The sequence below is a fragment of the Chlorocebus sabaeus genome, chromosome 3 (genome assembly GCF_047675955.1).
Source record: "Chlorocebus sabaeus isolate Y175 chromosome 3, mChlSab1.0.hap1, whole genome shotgun sequence".
Classification (NCBI taxonomy): domain Eukaryota; kingdom Metazoa; phylum Chordata; class Mammalia; order Primates; family Cercopithecidae; genus Chlorocebus; species Chlorocebus sabaeus.
Genome location: NC_132906.1, coordinates 95,124,428 through 95,145,037, shown reverse-complemented (window position 1 = coordinate 95,145,037; position 20,610 = coordinate 95,124,428). Strand labels below are relative to the sequence as shown.

The 20,610-nt window shown below is 50.9% G+C and overlaps 1 protein-coding gene across 1 annotated transcript in view; it reads right to left on the bottom strand.

Annotated features, from left to right (window-relative positions):
• TMEM255B (transmembrane protein 255B) overlaps positions 1-20,610 on the bottom strand; it is a 44,882-nt gene that overhangs the window by 18,345 nt on the left and 5,927 nt on the right. Inside the window, exons 3-4 of the mRNA XM_038007932.2 lie at positions 18,821-18,883; positions 3,115-3,204 (exon numbers count right to left, since the gene is read on the bottom strand). Of these exons, the coding sequence (XP_037863860.2) occupies positions 3,115-3,204; positions 18,821-18,883 (153 nt within the window). The remainder of the gene's footprint in view (positions 1-3,114; positions 3,205-18,820; positions 18,884-20,610) is intronic.

Sequence of the window (20,610 nt, the reverse complement as noted above, 5' to 3'; positions counted from 1 at the left end):
TGTAGTGTGTGCTCTGTGGTGTGTGTGTTGTGTGCTCTGTGTGTTGTGTGGTGTGTGTAGTGTGTGCTCTGTGTGTTGTGTGGTGTGTGTGGTGTGTGCTCTGTGTGGTGTGTGGTGTGTTTTGTGTGCTCTGTGTGTTGTGTGGTGTGTGTGCTGTGTGCTCTGTGTGTTGTGTGATGTGTGTGCTGTGTGCTCTGCATGTTGTGTGGTGTGTGTAGTGTGTGCTCTGTGTGGTGTGTGGTGTGTGTGCTGTGTGCTCTGTGTGTTGTGTGATGTGTGTGCTGTGTGCTCTGCATGTTGTGTGGTGTGTGTAGTGTGTGCTCTGTGTGGTGTGTGGTGTGTGTGCTGTGTGTTCTGTGTGTTGTGTGGTGTGTGTGCTGTGTACTCTGTGTGTTGTGTGGTGTGTGTTGTGTGGTGTGTGTGCTGTGTGCTCTGTGTGTTGTGTGGTGTGTGCACTGTGTGCTCTGTTGTGTTGTGTGGTGTGTGTTGTGTGGTGTGTGTTGTGTGGTGTGTGTTGTGTGGTGTGTGTTGTGTGGTATGTGTGCTGTGTGCTCTGCATGTTGTGTGGTGTGTTGTGTGCTCTGTGTGTTGTGTGGTGTGTGTGGTGTGTGCTCTGTGTGGTGTGTGGTGTGTTTTGTGTGCTCTGTGTGTTGTGTGGTGTGTGTGCTGTGTGCTGTGTGTTGTGTGATGTGTGTGCTGTGTGCTCTGCATGTTGTGTGGTGTGTGTAGTGTGTGCTCTGTGTGGTGTGTGGTGTGTGTGCTGTGTGCTCTGTGTGGTGTGTGGTGTGTGGTGTGTGTAGTGTGTGCTCTGTGGTGTGTGTGTTGTGTGCTCTGTGTGTTGTGTGGTGTGTGTGCTGTGTGCTCTGCATGTTGTGTGGTGTGTGTAGTGTGTGCTCTGTGTGGTGTGTGGTGTGTGTAGTGTGTGCTCTGTGGTGTGTGTGTTGTGTGCTCTGTGTGTTGTGTGGTGTGTGTAGTGTGTGCTCTGTGTGTTGTGTGGTGTGTGTGGTGTGTGCTCTGTGTGGTGTGTGGTGTGTTTTGTGTGCTCTGTGTGTTGTGTGGTGTGTGTGCTGTGTGCTCTGTGTGTTGTGTGATGTGTGTGCTGTGTGCTCTGCATGTTGTGTGGTGTGTGTAGTGTGTGCTCTGTGTGGTGTGTGGTGTGTGTGCTGTGTGCTCTGTGTGGTGTGTGGTGTGTGTGGTGTGTGTAGTGTGTGCTCTGTGTGTTGTGTGGTGTGTGTAGTGTGTGCTCTGTGTGGTGTGTGGTGTGTGTAGTGTGTGCTCTGTGTGGTGTGTGGTATGTGTGCTGTGTGCTCTGTGTGGTGTGTGGTGTGTGTGGTGTGTGTGTTGTGTGCTCTGTGGTGTGTGTGTTGTGTGCTCTGTGTGTTGTGTGGTGTGTGTGCTGTGTGCTCTGCATGTTGTGTGGTGTGTGTAGTGTGTGCTCTGTGTGGTGTGTGGTGTGTGTGCTGTGTGCTCTGTGTGTTGTGTGGTGTGTGTGCTGTGTGCTCTGCATGTTGTGTGGTGTGTGTAGTGTGTGCTCTGTGTGGTGTGTGGTGTGTGTGGTGTGTGTGTTGTGTGCTCTGCATGTTGTGTGGTGTGTGTAGTGTGTGCTCTGTGTGGTGTGTGGTGTGTGTGATGTGTGTGCTGTGTGCTCTGCATGTTGTGTGGTGTGTGTAGTGTGTGCTCTGTGTGGTGTGTGGTGTGTGTGGTGTGTGTGTTGTGTGCTCTGCATGTTGTGTGGTGTGTGTAGTGTGTGCTCTGTGTGGTGTGTGGTGTGTGTGGTGTGTGTGTTGTGTGCTCTGCATGTTGTGTGGTGTGTGTAGTGTGTGCTCTGTGTGTTGTGTGGTGTGTGTGGTGTGTGCTCTGTGTGGTGTGTGGTGTGTTTTGTGTGCTCTGTGTGTTGTGTGGTGTGTGTGCTGTGTGCTGTGTGTTGTGTGATGTGTGTGCTGTGTGCTCTGCATGTTGTGTGGTGTGTGTAGTGTGTGCTCTGTGTGGTGTGTGGTGTGTGTGCTGTGTGCTCTGTGTGGTGTGTGGTGTGTGGTGTGTGTAGTGTGTGCTCTGTGGTGTGTGTGTTGTGTGCTCTGTGTGTTGTGTGGTGTGTGTGCTGTGTGCTCTGCATGTTGTGTGGTGTGTGTAGTGTGTGCTCTGTGTGGTGTGTGGTGTGTGTAGTGTGTGCTCTGTGGTGTGTGTGTTGTGTGCTCTGTGTGTTGTGTGGTGTGTGTAGTGTGTGCTCTGTGTGTTGTGTGGTGTGTGTGGTGTGTGCTCTGTGTGGTGTGTGGTGTGTTTTGTGTGCTCTGTGTGTTGTGTGGTGTGTGTGCTGTGTGCTCTGTGTGTTGTGTGATGTGTGTGCTGTGTGCTCTGCATGTTGTGTGGTGTGTGTAGTGTGTGCTCTGTGTGGTGTGTGGTGTGTGTGCTGTGTGCTCTGTGTGGTGTGTGGTGTGTGTGGTGTGTGTAGTGTGTGCTCTGTGTGTTGTGTGGTGTGTGTAGTGTGTGCTCTGTGTGGTGTGTGGTATGTGTGCTGTGTGCTCTGTGTGGTGTGTGGTGTGTGTGGTGTGTGTGTTGTGTGCTCTGTGGTGTGTGTGTTGTGTGCTCTGTGTGTTGTGTGGTGTGTGTGCTGTGTGCTCTGCATGTTGTGTGGTGTGTGTAGTGTGTGCTCTGTGTGGTGTGTGGTGTGTGTGCTGTGTGCTCTGTGTGGTGTGTGGTGTGTGTGCTGTGTGCTCTGCATGTTGTGTGGTGTGTGTAGTGTGTGCTCTGTGTGGTGTGTGGTGTGTGTGGTGTGTGTGTTGTGTGCTCTGCATGTTGTGTGGTGTGTGTAGTGTGTGCTCTGTGTGGTGTGTGGTGTGTGTGATGTGTGTGCTGTGTGCTCTGCATGTTGTGTGGTGTGTATAGTGTGTGCTCTGTGTGGTGTGTGGTGTGTGTGGTGTGTGTGGAGAGGGAAGCTCATTGTGTAGAAAATGAGCCTTGCTGAGAGGAGAGGCAGCCACTGGTAACCCCCCAGTGAGGAGACTGACTGTGAAGCGTCTGAGCCGAGTTCTGCAAAATGAAATTTTACTTTTTCCATGTGGGTCTTTCAGCCCCGGAAAGCGACCGAGACTGTGCACACAATGACAATGTACTCACAATGTGCTGCGCTGCAAATACGCCGTCCACGATGGCGCAGCAGAAGGCGGCCACCACACCAAAACTGATGAACACAATCGCTGCCACCAGCTGCAACGGAAGAAGAGTGTGGGTGCCCAGCTTTTACCAACCCCGGCTTTCAAGTGCAAACCAATTCCAAGTCCCAGCTCGAAGTCGAGGCTGTTTCGCAGAATCGCCTCTTCTCACCTCTACCTTTCGTCCCAGGACCTCCAGCCTGGCCAGGCCAGACTCCACCCTGTGGGTGGTCCTCATGCGTCTGTTCCACAAGACCCACCCAGGCGCCTTCTGCACAGAAGGGCGTTGCCATCCCCGGGCCCTTGGCACGTGCCTCTGAGAAGCAACCTCTGATGGCAGGTCGTGTGCACAACCCTAATGTGTGTGCTCATGACACACACACACGTGCACGCTTGCCACAGGTCTTCTTAAAGTCATCGGATCAGCTTCACACACTGTTGCACAACCTGCTTTTCTTACCTAATGGTCTTGGAGCTTGGAGCTAGCAATGGTTTATAGTGCATTAGTGAACCAGTGCACACCGATGGATATTTAAACAGTTGGCAATTTCTTGCCACTACAAACTCTGCTATAAAGCGGGGTGTCCTGCCCTAACCCTAAAAACTGGCAGGGAGTCTCCATCCCCGTGGATGCCTGCCGGGGGCGGGGGGGGGGCAGGTGCTATCATTCTCTTCTTGGTGCCTGGCTCAGTACCATGCTGGGCAGAGCAGACCCTCCTGAATGGCCGCTGAAAACTGTGGCCCCGAGGTGGCACCTCGCTTGGTTCCGTCCCGATGGGATGTTGAGTTGCCGGCTTGGGAAAGAGGTCCCAGTGACAAGCAGAACCCATCGGTGACAGCAGAGGGAGGGCCTGCGGCTCGGGGGCCGTGGTGCTGCATGTGGACGTGGGAAGCCTGAGTCTGTTTGGACCCGTCCTGCACACCAGGCACGAGCAGGAGGGCTTGTCCAGGCCACCGAGCTCTTGTCAGAGCAGAGCTGACTGAGCAGGGTGGTCTCCTCCTCCACAGACTCGTGAAGACACCCAGCAGAGGCGCCCCGACCTTCCTTCTCCCCAGGGAGCCAAGTGTGGAGAGAGGAGTCTCATCCACTGTGACCCTCACGTGGAACTGCCGTGGCCTCTTCCCCCCGATGTCAGCGTGGCCCTGTGTGTCCATCTCTGCCCCGGGCTGCACACCTATCGTCGCCTGAAACCCAAACAGCAGCCAAATCCAGCCCATCTGCCACGGCTCTAACGCTACCCACTGGATTCACAGGTGGGACACGTTCCCAGCAGGCCCCACAGCAGCAGAAGGTGGCGGGTAGGGGCTGGCAGGTCCAAACCTTTCAAGCCATGGGCCAGTGGTGGCCACCTGCCCCCCCACACCACAGGCCTGCTGGGGGTCCTCCCGGGAAGCCCCATCAGAGCCGGTCCAGGGCACCCCATGCTGCTGGCCAAGCCCTTTTGCAGAAGAAAGTGCAGCTTTTTTTTTAAACAGTGGGCACCCTCACTGCGAATCTGGGTGTTTTATCCTTCAGCAGAGGAAGAGCTGTCAATCGGTGGCTTCCTGGTGAGCCCACGCTAGACAGTCACAAAAGGCGCCTTGCATTAAACGTGAGTGATGAGGCAGCAGGGTTGGGGCAGCGGGCCGGAGAGCGAGTCCACGAAAGTCAGTAGGTCCTCGGGCGGGTCCGAGGCCGGCACGGTCCCCACGTGAGTTAGAGAGAGACGGTTCTTCCACCTGCTGGCACCTTTCTTCTAAGGAAACCTGCCACAGCAGATCAGACGAGAGGTTCTAAGAGCTCAGACATCAAGCACGTGCACTTCCAAAATACATATTTTAGGTTTACGAGAAGAGGCAGGTCTGAACAAAGCCTGGGCAGTTAGTATGAAGCTGGCTGACTCCCCTGAGCTCTGGCCCGCAGTGGCTGAGGGGGCGGAAGGGGACGTGGCCACCAGACCCAAGGGCAGCACATGGGTTCTCGGAGTGGCCTTGGATGGAGCCCTTGCTCTCGTACGCCCCCTGCCACCTCCCCAGGCAGAGCAGAGCAGAGCTGGCACGCTGAGTTATTCCGGAGGATTCTCTGAACTGCTGGGCTGGACTTGCCCCTAGTGGTCCCCGATTCCCCCTCTGGAAAGGGAAGTGCTGGGCTCACTGACTTACGAGCATCACAGATGCTCCAGTGTCCCCACGGGATACACAGCCCGGTGCTGCAGGCGCAGATGTGAACAAAACAGGCGCATCCCCGCCCTTCCCGCGTCCCGCGTTTCTGGCATTTTATCGCCGATTGCCTAAAAGAAAGTTGAGGTGCTCCCAGCAGGAAGCTGTGTAGAAAACTGTGGCTTCATTAGCCTGAGTCTGAACCAACAGCTCATTTCTATTTGGACACTCTACAGGCTGTGGCAATTTAAAAATCTCCTCTTCTGCCTAATTGCTCTGGTTCGATTGACTAAACATGACAGAGCCCATCGCATGGCGTGGCTGCCCGGTGTGCTGCAGGAACGGACAGATAAGGCAGGTTCCCCCTTGAGCAGCTGACCCTGTCTGACGGCCACCGTAGCAAAGCGTAAACCAGGGCTCTGGGTGTGCACACGAGGAAGGCCTCACTGCACCCTGAGAAAGAAGGAAGGGCTGAACCAGTCCTGGAAGAATAAACAGAATTTCCTCAAGGCGAGGGGAGGAAGGTGCTGGGGGTTGCACGTCGGTGGGACCGGGCCCGCTGAGGTGGGGCAGGGGCCACGGTGTGTGGGCTGGGGGCGAGCTGCAGCCACCATGTGGCTGTCAGAAGCTCATCAATGTCAAATATGCAATGGTGTTTGGCTTTCTTTGGGCTATATTTGTATAAATATGTTATTGGTATGTGTTCCAAAGTTATGGGAGACTCATAATTCTCATACATTTCAGTGTACATTATCGGTAATAATTATCATTGTTATGTTAAAATTATTGTGTGCCACGAGGTAACACATTTCCTTGTCAATTGTGTCCTTATGGCTACCCTAAAACATTTTGTCATCCATGAACAATTGTTGTCTTGTCTTGGTCCTCTTTAGAAGGCGGTTTTATAATCAGCTATGAAGCTCTAACAGGTGCTGCTGAATGCAGGTTTCTGATAACTTTGAAGATTGTGACATCAGAATAGAGGAAAAACGTTCAGGACTCTTGAAGAGCTAAAATGTTCATTAATACCAAGCAGGACAGGAATTAACTGCATGAACTGAACCAATAGGAGACTGGAGTGATCTTTTTGATGTTTTGCTTAAAATGTTGCTAATCCTTAGTCTTGCTTTTCAGAATCAAGGAAACTTCTTCTGAGCTATTGACAGCTTTTAACAATTCAGTATACTCCCATGAACAAAATTTGGAGCTTGTTTCTCTCTACCTGATTTTCTCTAGAATTTGGAAACTATTTGTGACTATTCTTAAGTTATGGCAATACAGTTATTTGCATAAGTGCAATAAGAATCTGTTTTGTAACAGGACACAACTGGAGAAACTGGTTATTTTACCAAGACTTTGACTGGAATGGTCAAAGTCTTGGTAAAATAAGACTTTCTGTGTGTTTTCCTTTAAGGAATCAAACTTGACTTATGAAGCCAATAAAGCTCTTGGAAACTGGCCTCCTGTTCTGTGTACACAGTCCCTGCACAGGGGTTCTGATCTGTGGTAAGTAAAAAATGTCAGTTTCTGACAGGCCAGGAACCTCAACAGGAGAGAAATTCACCCAACTCATAGGTGTTTAAAGGTACAATTCCATGGCTGGGCTCAGCTTTAAAAAGTCTTATCTCAGACTCCTTCTACAAAACAAAGTTCCATCAAATACAATTTAAAAGGCCTATGTGAAAAAATAATTATTCTTGCTGCACTGTATACAAATAATCAAGACAAGTATAATAAAGTAAACCAGTCCCATCATGTGTCTTTTTAAAAAATGGAAAACTGGAGAGAGAAAAATATGTTTCAAAAACTATGGCACACCTGTTGTTAAATTCCAGTCTTGTCTGATGTTTTTCAATTGTTATGATTTTCTACAATTTAAAGTCTAATTTTTCTAGCTACAAGTCTCCAAAATAATGTTTTCAATTTTTCCTTTTTCCCCACTTTTCTAACTGGAAATCACTGAAACCTAAGCTGTGCTTTCAGCCCTGTAAGCTGAAGACAGATGCATCCGCAGACGCTGCCTCTAAGCCCCTAAAACAGAGAGTGTTTCCAGGAACACATCCACCTCTTCCCCTCCTAGATGTATCCACAGACGCTGCCTCTAAGCCCCTAAAACAGAGAGTGTTTCCAGGAACAAATCCACCTCTTCCACTCCTAGATGTATCCACAGACGCTGCCTCTAAGCCCCTAAAACAGAGAGTGTTTCCAGGAACACATCCACCTCTTCCCCTCCTAGATGTATCCACAGACGCTGCCTCTAAGCCCCTAAAACAGAGAGCTCTTCCAGGAACAAATCCGCCTCTTCCACTCCTAGATGTATCCATAGACACTGCCTCTAAGCCCCTAAAACAGAGAGTGTTTCCAGGAACACATCCACCTCTTCCACTCCTAGATGTATCCACAGACGCTGCCTCTAAGCCCCTAAAACAGAGAGCTCTTCCAGGAACAAATCCGCCTCTTCCACTCCTAGATGTATCCACAGACACTGCCTCTAAGCCCCTAAAACAGACAGTGTTTCTGGGAACAAATCCGCCTCTTCCACTCCTAGATGTATCCATAGACGCTGCGTTCAGTGGCCTGTAAGAACGACTCTCTCTCAGCAGGAAGTAGCCGGAAAGAACATGCCACACCTCACCCTTTTCAACTATAGAGTCTGGATTGACAGAGCAGGAACGTCACCGTCTTGGACAAACACCACCATTTGAAGTTCTCCTTGATTAAAAGCCCCCAAAATCCAGCCCCAAAAACATCAACCTAATGTCTAATATCAGTGTGACCATAAACCACAAATGACACCTTTGGCCAGAAACATGCCAACCCCAAGACAGCCTCCCCTCTGACCCGAAACCTTCCAACCCAGCATAAAATCCCCCCACCCCAAAACACTCCGAACCTGCGATAAGCTCTCCCTCCCTGAACCCTTAAATACCCTTAGTCTGTAAGAGAGAACACTCTGGACCTAAATAGGCCAGAAGGCCCTCTCGGGTTTATTCTCCAAAATAAACCTGTCTTTGTTGAGCTGCTTTTCGTGTTTCTTTCTTCTTTCTTCAACTCCAGTGGCCAGGAGTGAGCATTTGTGGGTGTTTCTCTATGGGTCAGCAGAGGCCCTGCCCGGGCTAGAAAAAGATCAACAAAAACCTAATGTCAGATTCTTGAGGCAGCTGAGTGAAATCGGGACTCATCCCCAAAGAGAAGATGCCACGGCACCACAGGTGATCATCGTCATATCGTTACAGTCGGTGAAATCGGGACTCACCCGGGAGAAGATGCCAGAGTGCCACAGGTGATCATTGTTACATTGTTACAGCAGGTGAAATCGGGACTCACCCGGGAGAAGATGCCAGAGCGCCACAGGTGATCTATCATTATTACATTGTTACAGCAGGTGAAATCGGGACTCACCCCCAGAGAAGATGCCAGAGTGCCACAGGTGATCATCACTACATTGTTATAGCAGGTGAAATCAGGACTTACCCCCAGAGAAGATGCCAGAGCGCCACAGGTGATCATCGCTACATTGTTACAGCAGGTGAAATCGGGACTCACCCCCAGAGAAGATGCCAGAGTGCCACAGGTGATCATTGTTACATTGTTACAGCAGGTGAAATCGGGACTCACCCCGGAGAAGATGCCAGAGTGCCACAGGTGATCATTGTTACATTGTTACAGCAGGTGAAATCGGGACTCACCCCGGAGAAGATTCCAAGGCACCACAGGTGATCATCGTTACATCGTTACAGCAGGTAATACCATTGCTTGTCACAGACCCAGCTACACACACAGGTTCAGACTCTCATCTTGATGGGAGATGACAGATTGAAGCTAAAGATCCCCTTTCCATCCCTCACATCTCCATCCCTGCCCAAAATCACTTGATTCCTGTTCAGCCGGCTTTTTATACCGCGAGGTTCTGCCCGACGGGAACACGCCTGTCCTGCACCGATCCCGCCAGAGGGCAGCTTGTTCCGAGCCTTCCTCTACAGGAACGCATCCCATCCACATCTCCTGACAAGCCCAGGATTAGCCTTGTGCTGTCCACCCCCTCAGGCCCTCCACCCTGGCACAGGCAGCTGTGGGCTCCTGTCTGTGGCCCTGGCCAGCCCTGACAATTCCACAGTCATCCAGGAAACCCCCAGAGACCACGCAGCCCTGCCCGGTACCACCCAGGTTGGTATTGTTGGCAATGGCTTCAGATTGTGAATGACAGGGTCAGCCAAGGAGGAGGCACTCAGGGGGAGGCAGAGCCACAGCACCCACCCGGGAAGGCTCCGTCTGAGGCCACCCAGGCTGCACAGGGCAAAGGCAGTGGCAGGAAGCGCCGCGCTCACTCCCCCCATGACCTGGGGAAACGGCTCATCCCCCTCCTTAGGACAAGGGACCTGGTGCAGGGACCCCGGGGACTCCCTTCCCAAGACCATCCTCCTTTCAGCAAAGCCTGGTGGATCCAGGCGGGAGCTGTTCTAGGTGCTGAAGACAACGTGCATCCCGCACACCGCACCCCCTGCCTTCTGGGCTGAGTCCAGGGTCAGCACAGCGCTGGGGGAGCTGCCCCTAGAGACACAGCTGGGGCCACCGCGCCTCCCCTAGGCCCCACAGCAGTCTGGGGGGTGCACAGTCAGTGGGTAGAGCTGGCAGCTTCTGCCATTGTCCAGCCTTGCACTGGGAACCCGGCAGGCACTCCACCAGGCTTGACAGGCACTGTTGGCCCCACCCAGGCCACACAGCTGGCAAGAGGCTGGGTCTGGGTTCGAATCCAGGTGTGCTGGGTATAAAGAGAGATAGAGAGGGAGACAGAGAAAGACAAGAAGACAGAGACAGAGAAGGAGACAGAGACAGAGAAATAGAGAGGGGGACAGAGAAAGAGAGATAGGGAGATAGAGAGATAGAGAGGGAGACAGAGACAGAGAGGGAGACAGAGAAAGAGAGGGAGACAGCAACAGAGAGAGAGAGGGAGACAGAGATCCCCAAAGTGCACCACATCTTCTAGCAGACACCGAGGCTCTGGTGACATGTAACTCCCTGTGGAGTGGCCACAGAAACAGATCTGGCTGTGGCTTTCCATTAGAAATTCCAGGGCCCTGTCCAAACACACACAGATATTTAGATCCAGCCGGAAAATGAGTTGGATTTTCCAAACAAGCAGATGTGGATGCAGCTTCTGTGGCAGCAAAAATAGAAATTCCAGGTGTTGGTTTCAGACAGAGCACTTCACAAGCAGACAGCCCAAGCACCTGTGGCCCTAGGCAGACCCCCTACCTCTGTAACCAATGCATCCGCAGGCGCTGGCTCCTGGGACCCGCGGGTGGGCGTCAGGGATGCTCAGCATGGGGTGTGGCTCTGCTGCAGAATGAGGAGGAGCTTTTCCTGCTCACCGGGGCGTCAGCACCACCAGCTCACGCATCAGGAAAGGAGACAACCAGGGGAAAACCAAGGTGGGAACAGGTCGCCTGTGCCCACTGTGTCAGGAAGCTCCAGGTCAGCGACCCCTCTGAGTGTCACCCTCGGCCCCACGTGTCCAGGGGGCTGCACCCCAGCCCCTGCTAACCAGGCATGCCCAGGGAGGCAAGACTGCTCAGACAGCAGAAAAAACAGGCATCCTGAGGCGAGGGCCTGGTAGGGCCCCACTGTGGCCGTGGGAGGGAGCCAGCAGCTCTGAGGTGGGGTCGTGTGTGCAGCTCACAGCTCGGCCAGCAGCAGGGTGAGGGTCTGGCTTCAGCCTGTCTGGGCTCGACGTGGCTGTCGGGAGGATGACAGCAGGCAGGTACCACCCGCAGAAGAGAGGCGCGTTTAAGAAACCAGTGCCGCCACGTTGGCCCCTGAGTGGCAGGTCCACGATCCCACAGTCCTCCAAGCTCAGGGGCCTAAAACCTGGGACTTGGTTGGTTTTCCTGTAACTAGACCTAGTTCCTGTGGCAGATGCCCAGGCAGCCAGAAAAGAAGGCTGGGCTGGTGGCCCCCAAGTCTCTCCACTCACCCAACCCTTGTGCCAGTCCCACCCTTCTCCCAAAATCAACCCAAGTCTGGAGGGTTCGGGTGAGCAGAGAGTGGGGGGTTGGGACAGGGTCCTCTGAACTTCACCCCATCCCCTGCAGGTGTGGCCTAAGGCATTTGCATGGAGGAGGTGTGGACTGGTGTCCTGGGCAGGTCCCACCACGGTCCAGGAGGGGCGGCCCGGAAGACTCAGCCTCAGCTCACAGGCTGCATGTGGCTGCACACAGAGACCTTCCGATGCCACAGGCCACGTCTGACTCGAGGCACCTGTGGGGCCGCAGGGGTCCCACGGTCTCCAGGCGGGGACGTGGGACCACCAGCCTCAGAGAAACACCCCCAGTGCCTAACAGGCACAGAGAGCTGGGGCCCCGTCAGGGCCACACGAGCTTCAGGGAATGAGGTCTCAGTGATGAGGCTGTGGGCCCGGCAGGGCCAACCTCGAGCTGGGTGCCCAGCGAGTGCGGCTGCCTGTGCCCGTGCTCTGCCTGTGCTCCACTCCCTTAGTTACTCCCCCACCGTGGGTGAGGTCGTGGGATCCAGGGTTGGATGGGAAGTGGATGGGGCCCGCCTGATGCCCATCCTCCAGAACACCTGGCCCTTGTGGGACCTACTCAGGGCCGTGGGGCCTTGGCACGGGCTCTTGCCCTGAGCAGCTCACAGTGTCCTCCCCAGTGACTCGCAGAGCCGCCCAACACTGCCATCCAGGGATCCTGGAAACCACTCTCACCAGCCCCACCCAAAGAGGCAGAAACCCTCACAGCTTCCACAGGAGAAGGTGCAGGGCCCGATGCCCCAGGAAAGCTGATGGGGCTCCCACAACAGCGAGGCCCTGAGCAGATGTCAAGGGGGGTGCAAGGAAGGCGGCCGAGACCTCACCCTCCAGCACTTAGAGGAATGGAGAAAACGGGCTCCGTCCAGACCACACTTCTGTGTGTGGTATGTGTGCTGTGTGGTATGTGGTTTGTGTAGTGTATGTGGTGTGCATTGTGTAGTGTGTGTGTCATATGTGTGGCGTGTGTAGTGTATTGTGTGGAGTGTGTATTGCGTGCTGTGTGCAGTGTATGTGGTGTGCATTGTGTGGTGTGTGTGTCGTGTGTTGTGTGTAGTGTGTGTGGTGTGTGTGGTATATGTGGTGTGCGTGGAGTGTGTGGTGTGTGGTGTGTGTCGTATGTGCGGTGTGTGTCATGTGTGGTGTGTGTGTTGTGTGTTGTGTATTGTGTGGAGTGTGTGGTGTGTGAGGTGTGGTGTATGTATTGCATTGTGTAGAGTGTGTGTTGTATATTGTGTCTTGTGTGTGGTATGTGTTGTGTGCAGTGTATGTGGTGTGCATTGTGTGTTGTGTCGTGTGTGTTGTATGTGGTGTGTGGAGTATATTGTGTGGAGTGTGTGTTGTGTATTGTGTGTGGTGTGTGGTGTATGTGGTGTGTATTGTGTGGTGTGTATGTCATCTGTGATGTGTGTTGTGTGTGGTGTGTCTAGTGTGTGTGGTGTATGTGGTGTGTATTGTGTGGTGTGTGTCGTTTGTGTGGCGTGTGGTGTGTGTGTCATGTGTTGTGTGTGCTGTGTGGTGTGTGTGTTGTGTGTTGTGTACTGTGTGGAGTGTGTGGTGTGCGTAGTGTGGTGTATGTATTGTATTGTGTAGAGTGTGTGTTGTATATTGTGTCGTGCGTGTTGTGTGTTGTGTGCAGTGTATGTGGTGTGCATTGTGTGTTGTGTTGTGTGTGTTGTATGTGGTGTGTGGAGTGTATTGTGTGGAGTGTGTGTTGTACATTGTGTGTTGTGTGTGGTGTATGTGGTGTGTATTGTGTGGTGTGTCATTTGTGTGGTGTGTGGTGTGTCATGTGTTGTGTGTAGTGTATGGTGTGTGTGTGTAGTGTGTGGCATGCATGTGTTTTGTACTGTGTGGAGTGTGTCGTGTGTGTCTGTGCATGTGCACGTACGTGGGGCACAGGAGAATCACCAGTTAACACTGTTTTATGCCCTTCCCTTTCCCATCCCTGTGGGACCTGTGGGATTGTATCAGGCTACAGAGCTCTTCCTGAAATCAATGATTCATATGTCTGTTTGGGTGAGGAGCAAACAGTAACTCATTCAGCAGTGGAAAAATATCTCAGGCTGATGTGATTTGGGGCATTCTTCAGATGTCACCGGAGACTAACATGATAATGGGTAGGGATAATGGTGAAGACGTTCCTAATGATCAGATTCCATCCCTTAAGTGAACAGAGTGAAATCTTTATAAATGAAATGATGCCATGTCTGGCATTTGCTTCTAAACAACATGGGAAGAGAAGAAGCAGGCTGGGGGTGAACCAGACAAGTGATGGAGTTGGGTGGGGGGCACAGAGGGTTCATTAGGCAATTCTCTTCACCCTTGTATGTGTGCAAAGCTTTCAATGGTAAAAATTGAAAATAATAAATCGAGAAAAAAAGTGTTCACGTGTATCTGGAAGCATTGGAAATACACTCGTTCTCTTTCCAGCTGACATTCACAGCCTGCCTTGCTGCGTTTTGAAATAACTTGAATGTTCTGACATCTATGCACTTAAAACCAGTGTAGAACAATGGCCACTGTTTTCTCGAAACCTGTCATGAACAAGACATTCTCATGTGCATTGGCTCAAATGTTCCCAGCGACCATGCAAATGAAGAAACTGAGGCTGAAATACTTCAGTAAGTTTCCTAGGATCACACAACAGTCACGGCATCCAGGTTCCAGCTACCACAAGTATTAAATTAATGTGAGATTGTGAAATATGGGTTCACTATACAACATTAACCCAGAAGAATCCCTCTCCTGAAAAGGCAGAAATGAGCTTGCACAGGCATCACAGACAACCCCTCAGAGGCTCTGGTCTGGGGCATCCAGGTGCCCTCCTCACCCAGGTGAGGGAAGCCCATGGACAGGTGAACACCACACAGCTTTGGCAGTGGTCGTCACTCCTGGGTCTTTATCCTGTCATTCCAGTACCCATGTGCTTTTACCGAAGCCATAGAAATGGTCCCCCTGCATCCAGATTGGAAAGGAAGAAGCAAAAGTGTTTCTATTTGACATACTCTAGTAGATAAAAAAAATCCTAAGGAATCAATTTTTTAAAGGACTACTAGAACAAAGAAATGAGTTCCACAGGGCTGCAGATATTAGATCAACATAAAAAGTCAATTGTATTTCTAAACACTTGCAATGGACAACCCAGAAGTTAAATTAAGAAAACAATTCCACTCAAAATAGCCTCAAAAAGAATAAAGTACTTAAGAATAAATTTAATTCGGTAAGTACTTCATTTGATAAATACTGAAGAATAAGTAAATTTGATACAAAACTTACACTCTAAAAACTACAAAACATTGTTTTTAAAAACTAAAGAAGGTCTAAATAACTGGGAAAGCATTCCATGTTCGTGGATTGGGATACTTAACATTAAAATGGTAACACTCCCTACACTGAGCTACAGAATCAACACATCCCTACCAGAATCCCAGCTGGTTTCCTTGTAGAAATTGACCAGTTGATTCTAAAAGTCATATGGAATGGCAAGGGATTCAGAATTGCCAAAATAATCCTGAAAAAGAACAAAGCTGGGAGACTCACAAGCCCTTATTTCAAACTAACTATAAAGCTACAGTAATCAAGACTGTGGTACCAGCACAAGCAAAGACATATAGATTAAAAGAATATAATTAAAAGTCCACAAATAAACCCACATATCTATGGCCGGTTAATTTTCAATGAGGGTGCAAAGACCATTCAATGAGAAAAGAACAGTCTTTTTGGCAAATGGTGCTTGGACAACTGGATGTCCACAAATGCATGAACATGGGTCCCTACCTCACACCATGAAGAAAGTTAACTCAAGGTGGATCACAGAACCAGATGGAAGAGTTGGAACTATAATAACCCTACTTCATACCATACACAAAAGTTAACTCAAAGTGGATCACAGACCCAGATGGAAGAGTCAAAACTATAAAACTCTTCTAGAAAACTCTACGGGTAAATCTTCATGTCCTTAGATTTGCAAAAGATTCTTAGATATGACACCAAAAGCATGGACAACAAAAGAAAAAACAAATTAGAGTTCATCAAAATTAAAAACTTTTGTGCCTCAAAGGACACCATTAAGAAAGTAAAAAGGTAATGTACAGAATTTGAAGAAATATTTGCAAATCACATATCTGAGAAGGGACTTGTTTCTAGAATACATAACTCTGACAACTCAACAGGAAAAGGCAGCCCAATATAAAAATGTGCAAAGGAAATGAACATTTTTCCAAGAACATATGCAAATGGCCATAGGCACATGAAGAGATACTCAACTTCACCAATCATCAGGGAAATGCAATCAAAACCACGATGAGATACCACTTAACACACATTAGATGGCTAGAATCAAAAACAGTCACAGAGTGACAAGTGCTGGTGAAGGAGTAGAGGAACTGGAGCCCTCATGCCTGTCTGTGGGAATGTAACATAGGGCAGCCACTTTGGAAAACAGTGTGGCAATTCCTCAAACGATTAAACAGCATTACTGTATGACCCAGAAGTTCCACTCCTAGGTACATGCCCAAAGAAATGAAAATGCATTTCACACAGAAACTTATGTACAAATGTTCACAGCAGCATTATTCACAAGCGCTAAAGGGTGGAAACAGCTGTAATGTCCATCAACTGGTGAATGGATAAGTGTGGCACATCTGTACAGTGGATTATTATTATTATTATCATTGTTATTGTTATTATTTGAGACAGAGTCTTGCTCTGTCACCCAGGCTGGAGTGCAATGGCGCAATCTCGGCTCACCGCAACCCCTGCCCCCCGAGTTCAAGTGATTCTCCTGCCTCAGCCTCTTGAGTAGCTGGGATTACAGGTGCGCACCACTGCGCCCGGCTAATTTTGTATTTTTAGTAGAGATGAGGTTTCACCATGTTGGTCAGGCTGGTCTTGAACTCCTGAACTCGTGATCCACCCACCTTGGCCTCCCAAAGTGCTGGGATTACAGGCATGAGCCACCGTGTCTGGCCCATATAGTGGATTATTATTCAGCCATAGAAAGCAAGGAAATTCGGAGGAAGCTTAAAGACACAATGCGCAGTGCCAGACACCAGACACAGAGACCACATATTACTCATTACTCCCTTCACATGCAAGCCCAGAGTAGGAATCTACAGAGATAGGAGTTGATTCCTGGTTGCTTAGGCTGGGTAGGCAGGTGCTAACAGAAAGGTGTGGGTTTCTTGCTGAGGTGATTCATGTTTTAACACTGGCTGTGCTGATGGTTCACGTATCTGCGAATACCTAAAAACCATTGAGTTGTGTGCTTTCAATGGGTGAGTTATATGGAATGTGGACTATATCTCATTAAAGCCATTTTTCTAAAAGGAAAGAAAAACAGACCCACACTGCCCACCCACCCTTGCATCGCCAAAGCCCAGCTTCATACCCAGCTTCTGCCTCTCTGGGGAAATCTTATGGAAAAACCTTCAGGAGGCCTTCCATCCCCAGGTCCACTCAACTCCCTGCAGGCACCAAGCAGCCCCAGACTCTGAAGAGATGCTGTCTAGAGACCATCATGGGGGCATACTGGCTCCCAAAGGTGGCCTCTGTTTCCAACGCCGTTCTGCAGACTGGTGTGTGTGAGGCCTTTGCTCACCCTGGTCAGCTGTGACACCCACAGCCGGGAGCCAACAACAGGGGGTGGGTGGGAGAGGAGATGCCGGGGCTCGCTCTCCATCTCTTTGCAACTGCTAGCGAAGAACGGCAGCTCACCCTGCAGTGCACACTGTCTCCAATATACAGAACAGAATGCTTTGCTCTACCAGAATCCCAGCGTCTTTGCAGCCACCCCCCAACCCTCCAGGGACCTCCCACCCTCACACGATGAGGCTCCATCTGCCCAAGGGTCAGTTTCCTGGGCAGCAGTGGGAGTTTGCTGGGTCCCATATGGGGTGATATGGCTTGGCTGTGTCCTCACCCAAATCTCACCTTGAATCCTCGTGTGTTGTGGGAGGGACCTGGTGGGAGGTAATTGAATCATGGGGGCAGGTCTTTCCCATGCTGTTCTCATGATAGTAAGTCTCACAAGATCTGATGGTTATTATAAGGGGGAGTTTCCCTGCACAAGCTCTCTCTTTGCCTGCTGCCATCCACATAAGACATGACTTGCTCCTCGTTGTCTTCTGCCGTGATTGTGAGGCTTCCCCAGCCACGTGGAACTGTACGTCCAATTAAACCTCTTCCTTTTGTAAATTACTCAGTCTTGGGCATGTCTTTATCAGCAGCGTGAAAACAGACTAATACACAGGGTTCCGAGGGCACACACCACAGCCAGCCATCGCACCCTCCCTCTCGGCCTGGGAACTGGGAACAGGCAGGGGCTGGGGACTGACACAGGTCATTTGCACACTGGATGATACAATAAGATGACAGCCAGCACAGGGAAGAGATGAGAGCTCCAGGCTGGTCTGAGGCAACAACTGGGAGATGAGGCAGAAGTGGCCCAAACACCTCCCCTCTAAACAATGCTCTTAAAATTCAATCCTGGCTGCCACCGTGAACTGTCAACACTAACCAGTTTCTGTTTATAAAGTTACAGTCCCCAAAGCAGTGCGTCAACAAAACGGACTCCAGCTGAACCTGATCGCTGTTGCCACGCAGCCACTAACATCACGGACTGGCAGCGTCTAGATTTCACTCTTCATTGCTGCCGTGTGAACCAGGGGCTCCCTCCTGGTTTTATGTCTTTTTTTTTTTTTTTTTTTTTTTTTTTTTTTTTTTTTTGAGATGGAGTCTCGCTCTGCCGCCCAGGCTGGAGTGCAGTGGCCGGATCTCAGCTCACTGCAAGCTCCGCCTCCCGGCTTTACGCCATTCTCCTGCCTCAGCCTCCCGAGTAGCTGGGACTACAGGCACCCGCCACGTCACCCGGCTAGTTTTTTTTTTGTATTTTTTTAGTAGAGACGGGGTTTCATCGTGTTAGCCAGGATGGTCTCGATCTCCTGACCTCGTGATCCGCCCGTCTCGGCCTCCCAAAGTGCTGGGATTACAGGCTTGAGCCACCGCACCCGGCCGGTTTTATGTCTTTACCGCTCCTCTTAGTCTGGGCAAGATAAACATTAGCCCAACTCAGATGAAAAACAGGACTCTAGAGCCATTGGTTCAAAAGGAAGAGAGGTTTGTGCACATGTTTTTGCCTGAATTTTACACACTAGGACTTAACTTAATTTGCCACCCCCATCCCAAACTTCATGCCCTCCCTGAGCTTCCCAGCCCTCGCCGTTGGTGGCTGCACACCACGTGAGGCTGATGCACCAGCAACCCAGGACCATGCTCGTTTAGACTAAGGTGTGAATGGTACCCGCTGAACCCTGCACCCAGGACTGTGCAGGCCACAGTCCGGGAACCTCAGAGCTGGTCCCGTAGACACCAATGTGTTGGGGAGGCGGGGCTAACTCTTCTCAGAGCCCCAGCGCAGCTGTACCGTCCCCGATGAAGGGCTCATGATCCCCACCTCCCCACGTTAGAAAGAAGCAATGTACTTTCTCACCATTTGCCTTCTATTCTCCACCAAGTTGATGCCAATAATTCCTAAGAAAGATCCGAAGCCGAGCTAAAACCAAAGGAAGAACGAGAGAGAAACATTCATTAGCATTCCTGGAAGCTTAACACTGACATTTAACTGCAAACAATCCCACCCTCAAAGGCATTTTATCCAGGGACGAAGGCCAGACATCCCCACCTCAAGAACCTCAACCACTGAGCATCAGGTGCGTCTGCTGGCGTTGGGCGGGCGTCTCTGCAACGTCACCCATCCTGTCTTCTCTACTCAAGGGTTTTTAATGATGTGTCCGTTTGGCTTGTGACTGTGCAGTAAAAGAGGATCCCACTCGTCCCCCAGAGACAACATCTTCTCGGAGACCCAAGGCCACCAAGCACCAACATCTGCCCCGTCTTCTCCGGGCCTGAGATGCCCCTGAGCATGGCTCCTGGGTAAGGCATTAGGGAACTACAGCTGTGTTTCAAAAGAAGGGTTGCCAGGCACCAGGGCCACCTGTGACACCTGCTCAGATGGCCTACCTGTGGCTGCTGCTTCGGGAGAGTGAGCAGGGCAGGCCGTCAGCAGGGAGGTGCCTGGTGTGGGGAAAGGGCTCCGGAGCGGCCCCAGGCTGCAGCACAGGCCACCAGGGGTCCGGCGGAGCCCCTTGCTCCACAGGAAGCCCCAGCTCTGGGCAGAAAATGAGGCCAGGATGTCGGGAAATAGATACGGGGCTGTGCTGTCTTAGAATAGAGGCCAGCGGCCGGGCACCCGCACCCTCCACCCAGGGCCCGTCCTGGCAGGTGATGCCCACTTGGCAGAGGAATTTTTAAAATCAGTGCGAAGAATATGCGCTTCAGCAACACCCACCGAAAATCCAGTTCAGAGCCGCCGGCTAAAGTGCCTCCCGCAGACAACTCGGAGCTGCCAACGATCATGCCGAGGCCTGAGACGGCCCCTACTTGCGTGCAAGTGAGCCGGGCCGGTTACCCTTCCCAGTGAGCCTCTGTTGGAAGGGGCGGCCCGCCCGGCACAGCCTTGGAGTTCCTGGGGCCGTGGTGTGAAGTTTAATGCACTGGAAACCGGACTCCTTTATGTAAGTAGTTTTGCCTTTTCTGTAATTGTGTCTGTGCGTCTGTGGTGATAGACATGTACACATGTGGCTTTCACCAATGGTTTGAGAACCCTCCAGGGATAACAGGAACATGTCTTCATGTGCTGAGCTTCAAAATACCACAGTTCAACTCCACAGTTCAAAAACATCAAAATTTCACTTCAATATACGTGTATTAATGTTTCACTACATTTTATTTTTGGGGGATTTGAAAAAAAAACACACCTTTCTTCAGAATGTTGAGATGTTTTCATGTTCTGGCCGCTGCTTCTGAGATCACCTTTTTCTTTGAAGCCGCTACACTGGCACGAGTCTCCACAGAAGTGACTCTTAGCCACGTTTCCTTGAGGCTGATTTGATTTGTCGTCTCCCTAGTTGGCTCTCAGAACTGTCTGGGCTAAAGTCATTTCAATCTGGTCAGCACGGCGTTAATTCACCGCCCAGCAAGTAGATTTTTTATAGAGCACAGCTCGAGCATTAGCCATTGATGTTTTTGATTACGGTATTTTGAGGGAGCCCTTAAATAAGTTGGAGAACAAACAAAAAAAACAGCTACTCAAGGTTGATCTTGATATTCTGCAAATCACTTGGGAGGTCCCTCCTCACAGCCACTTGCCCTCTGGGCTCCCCTCTCTGCCCAGGAAGCAGAAAAGCCCCTCGCATGAGACCTGGGTCCCCACATCATTGG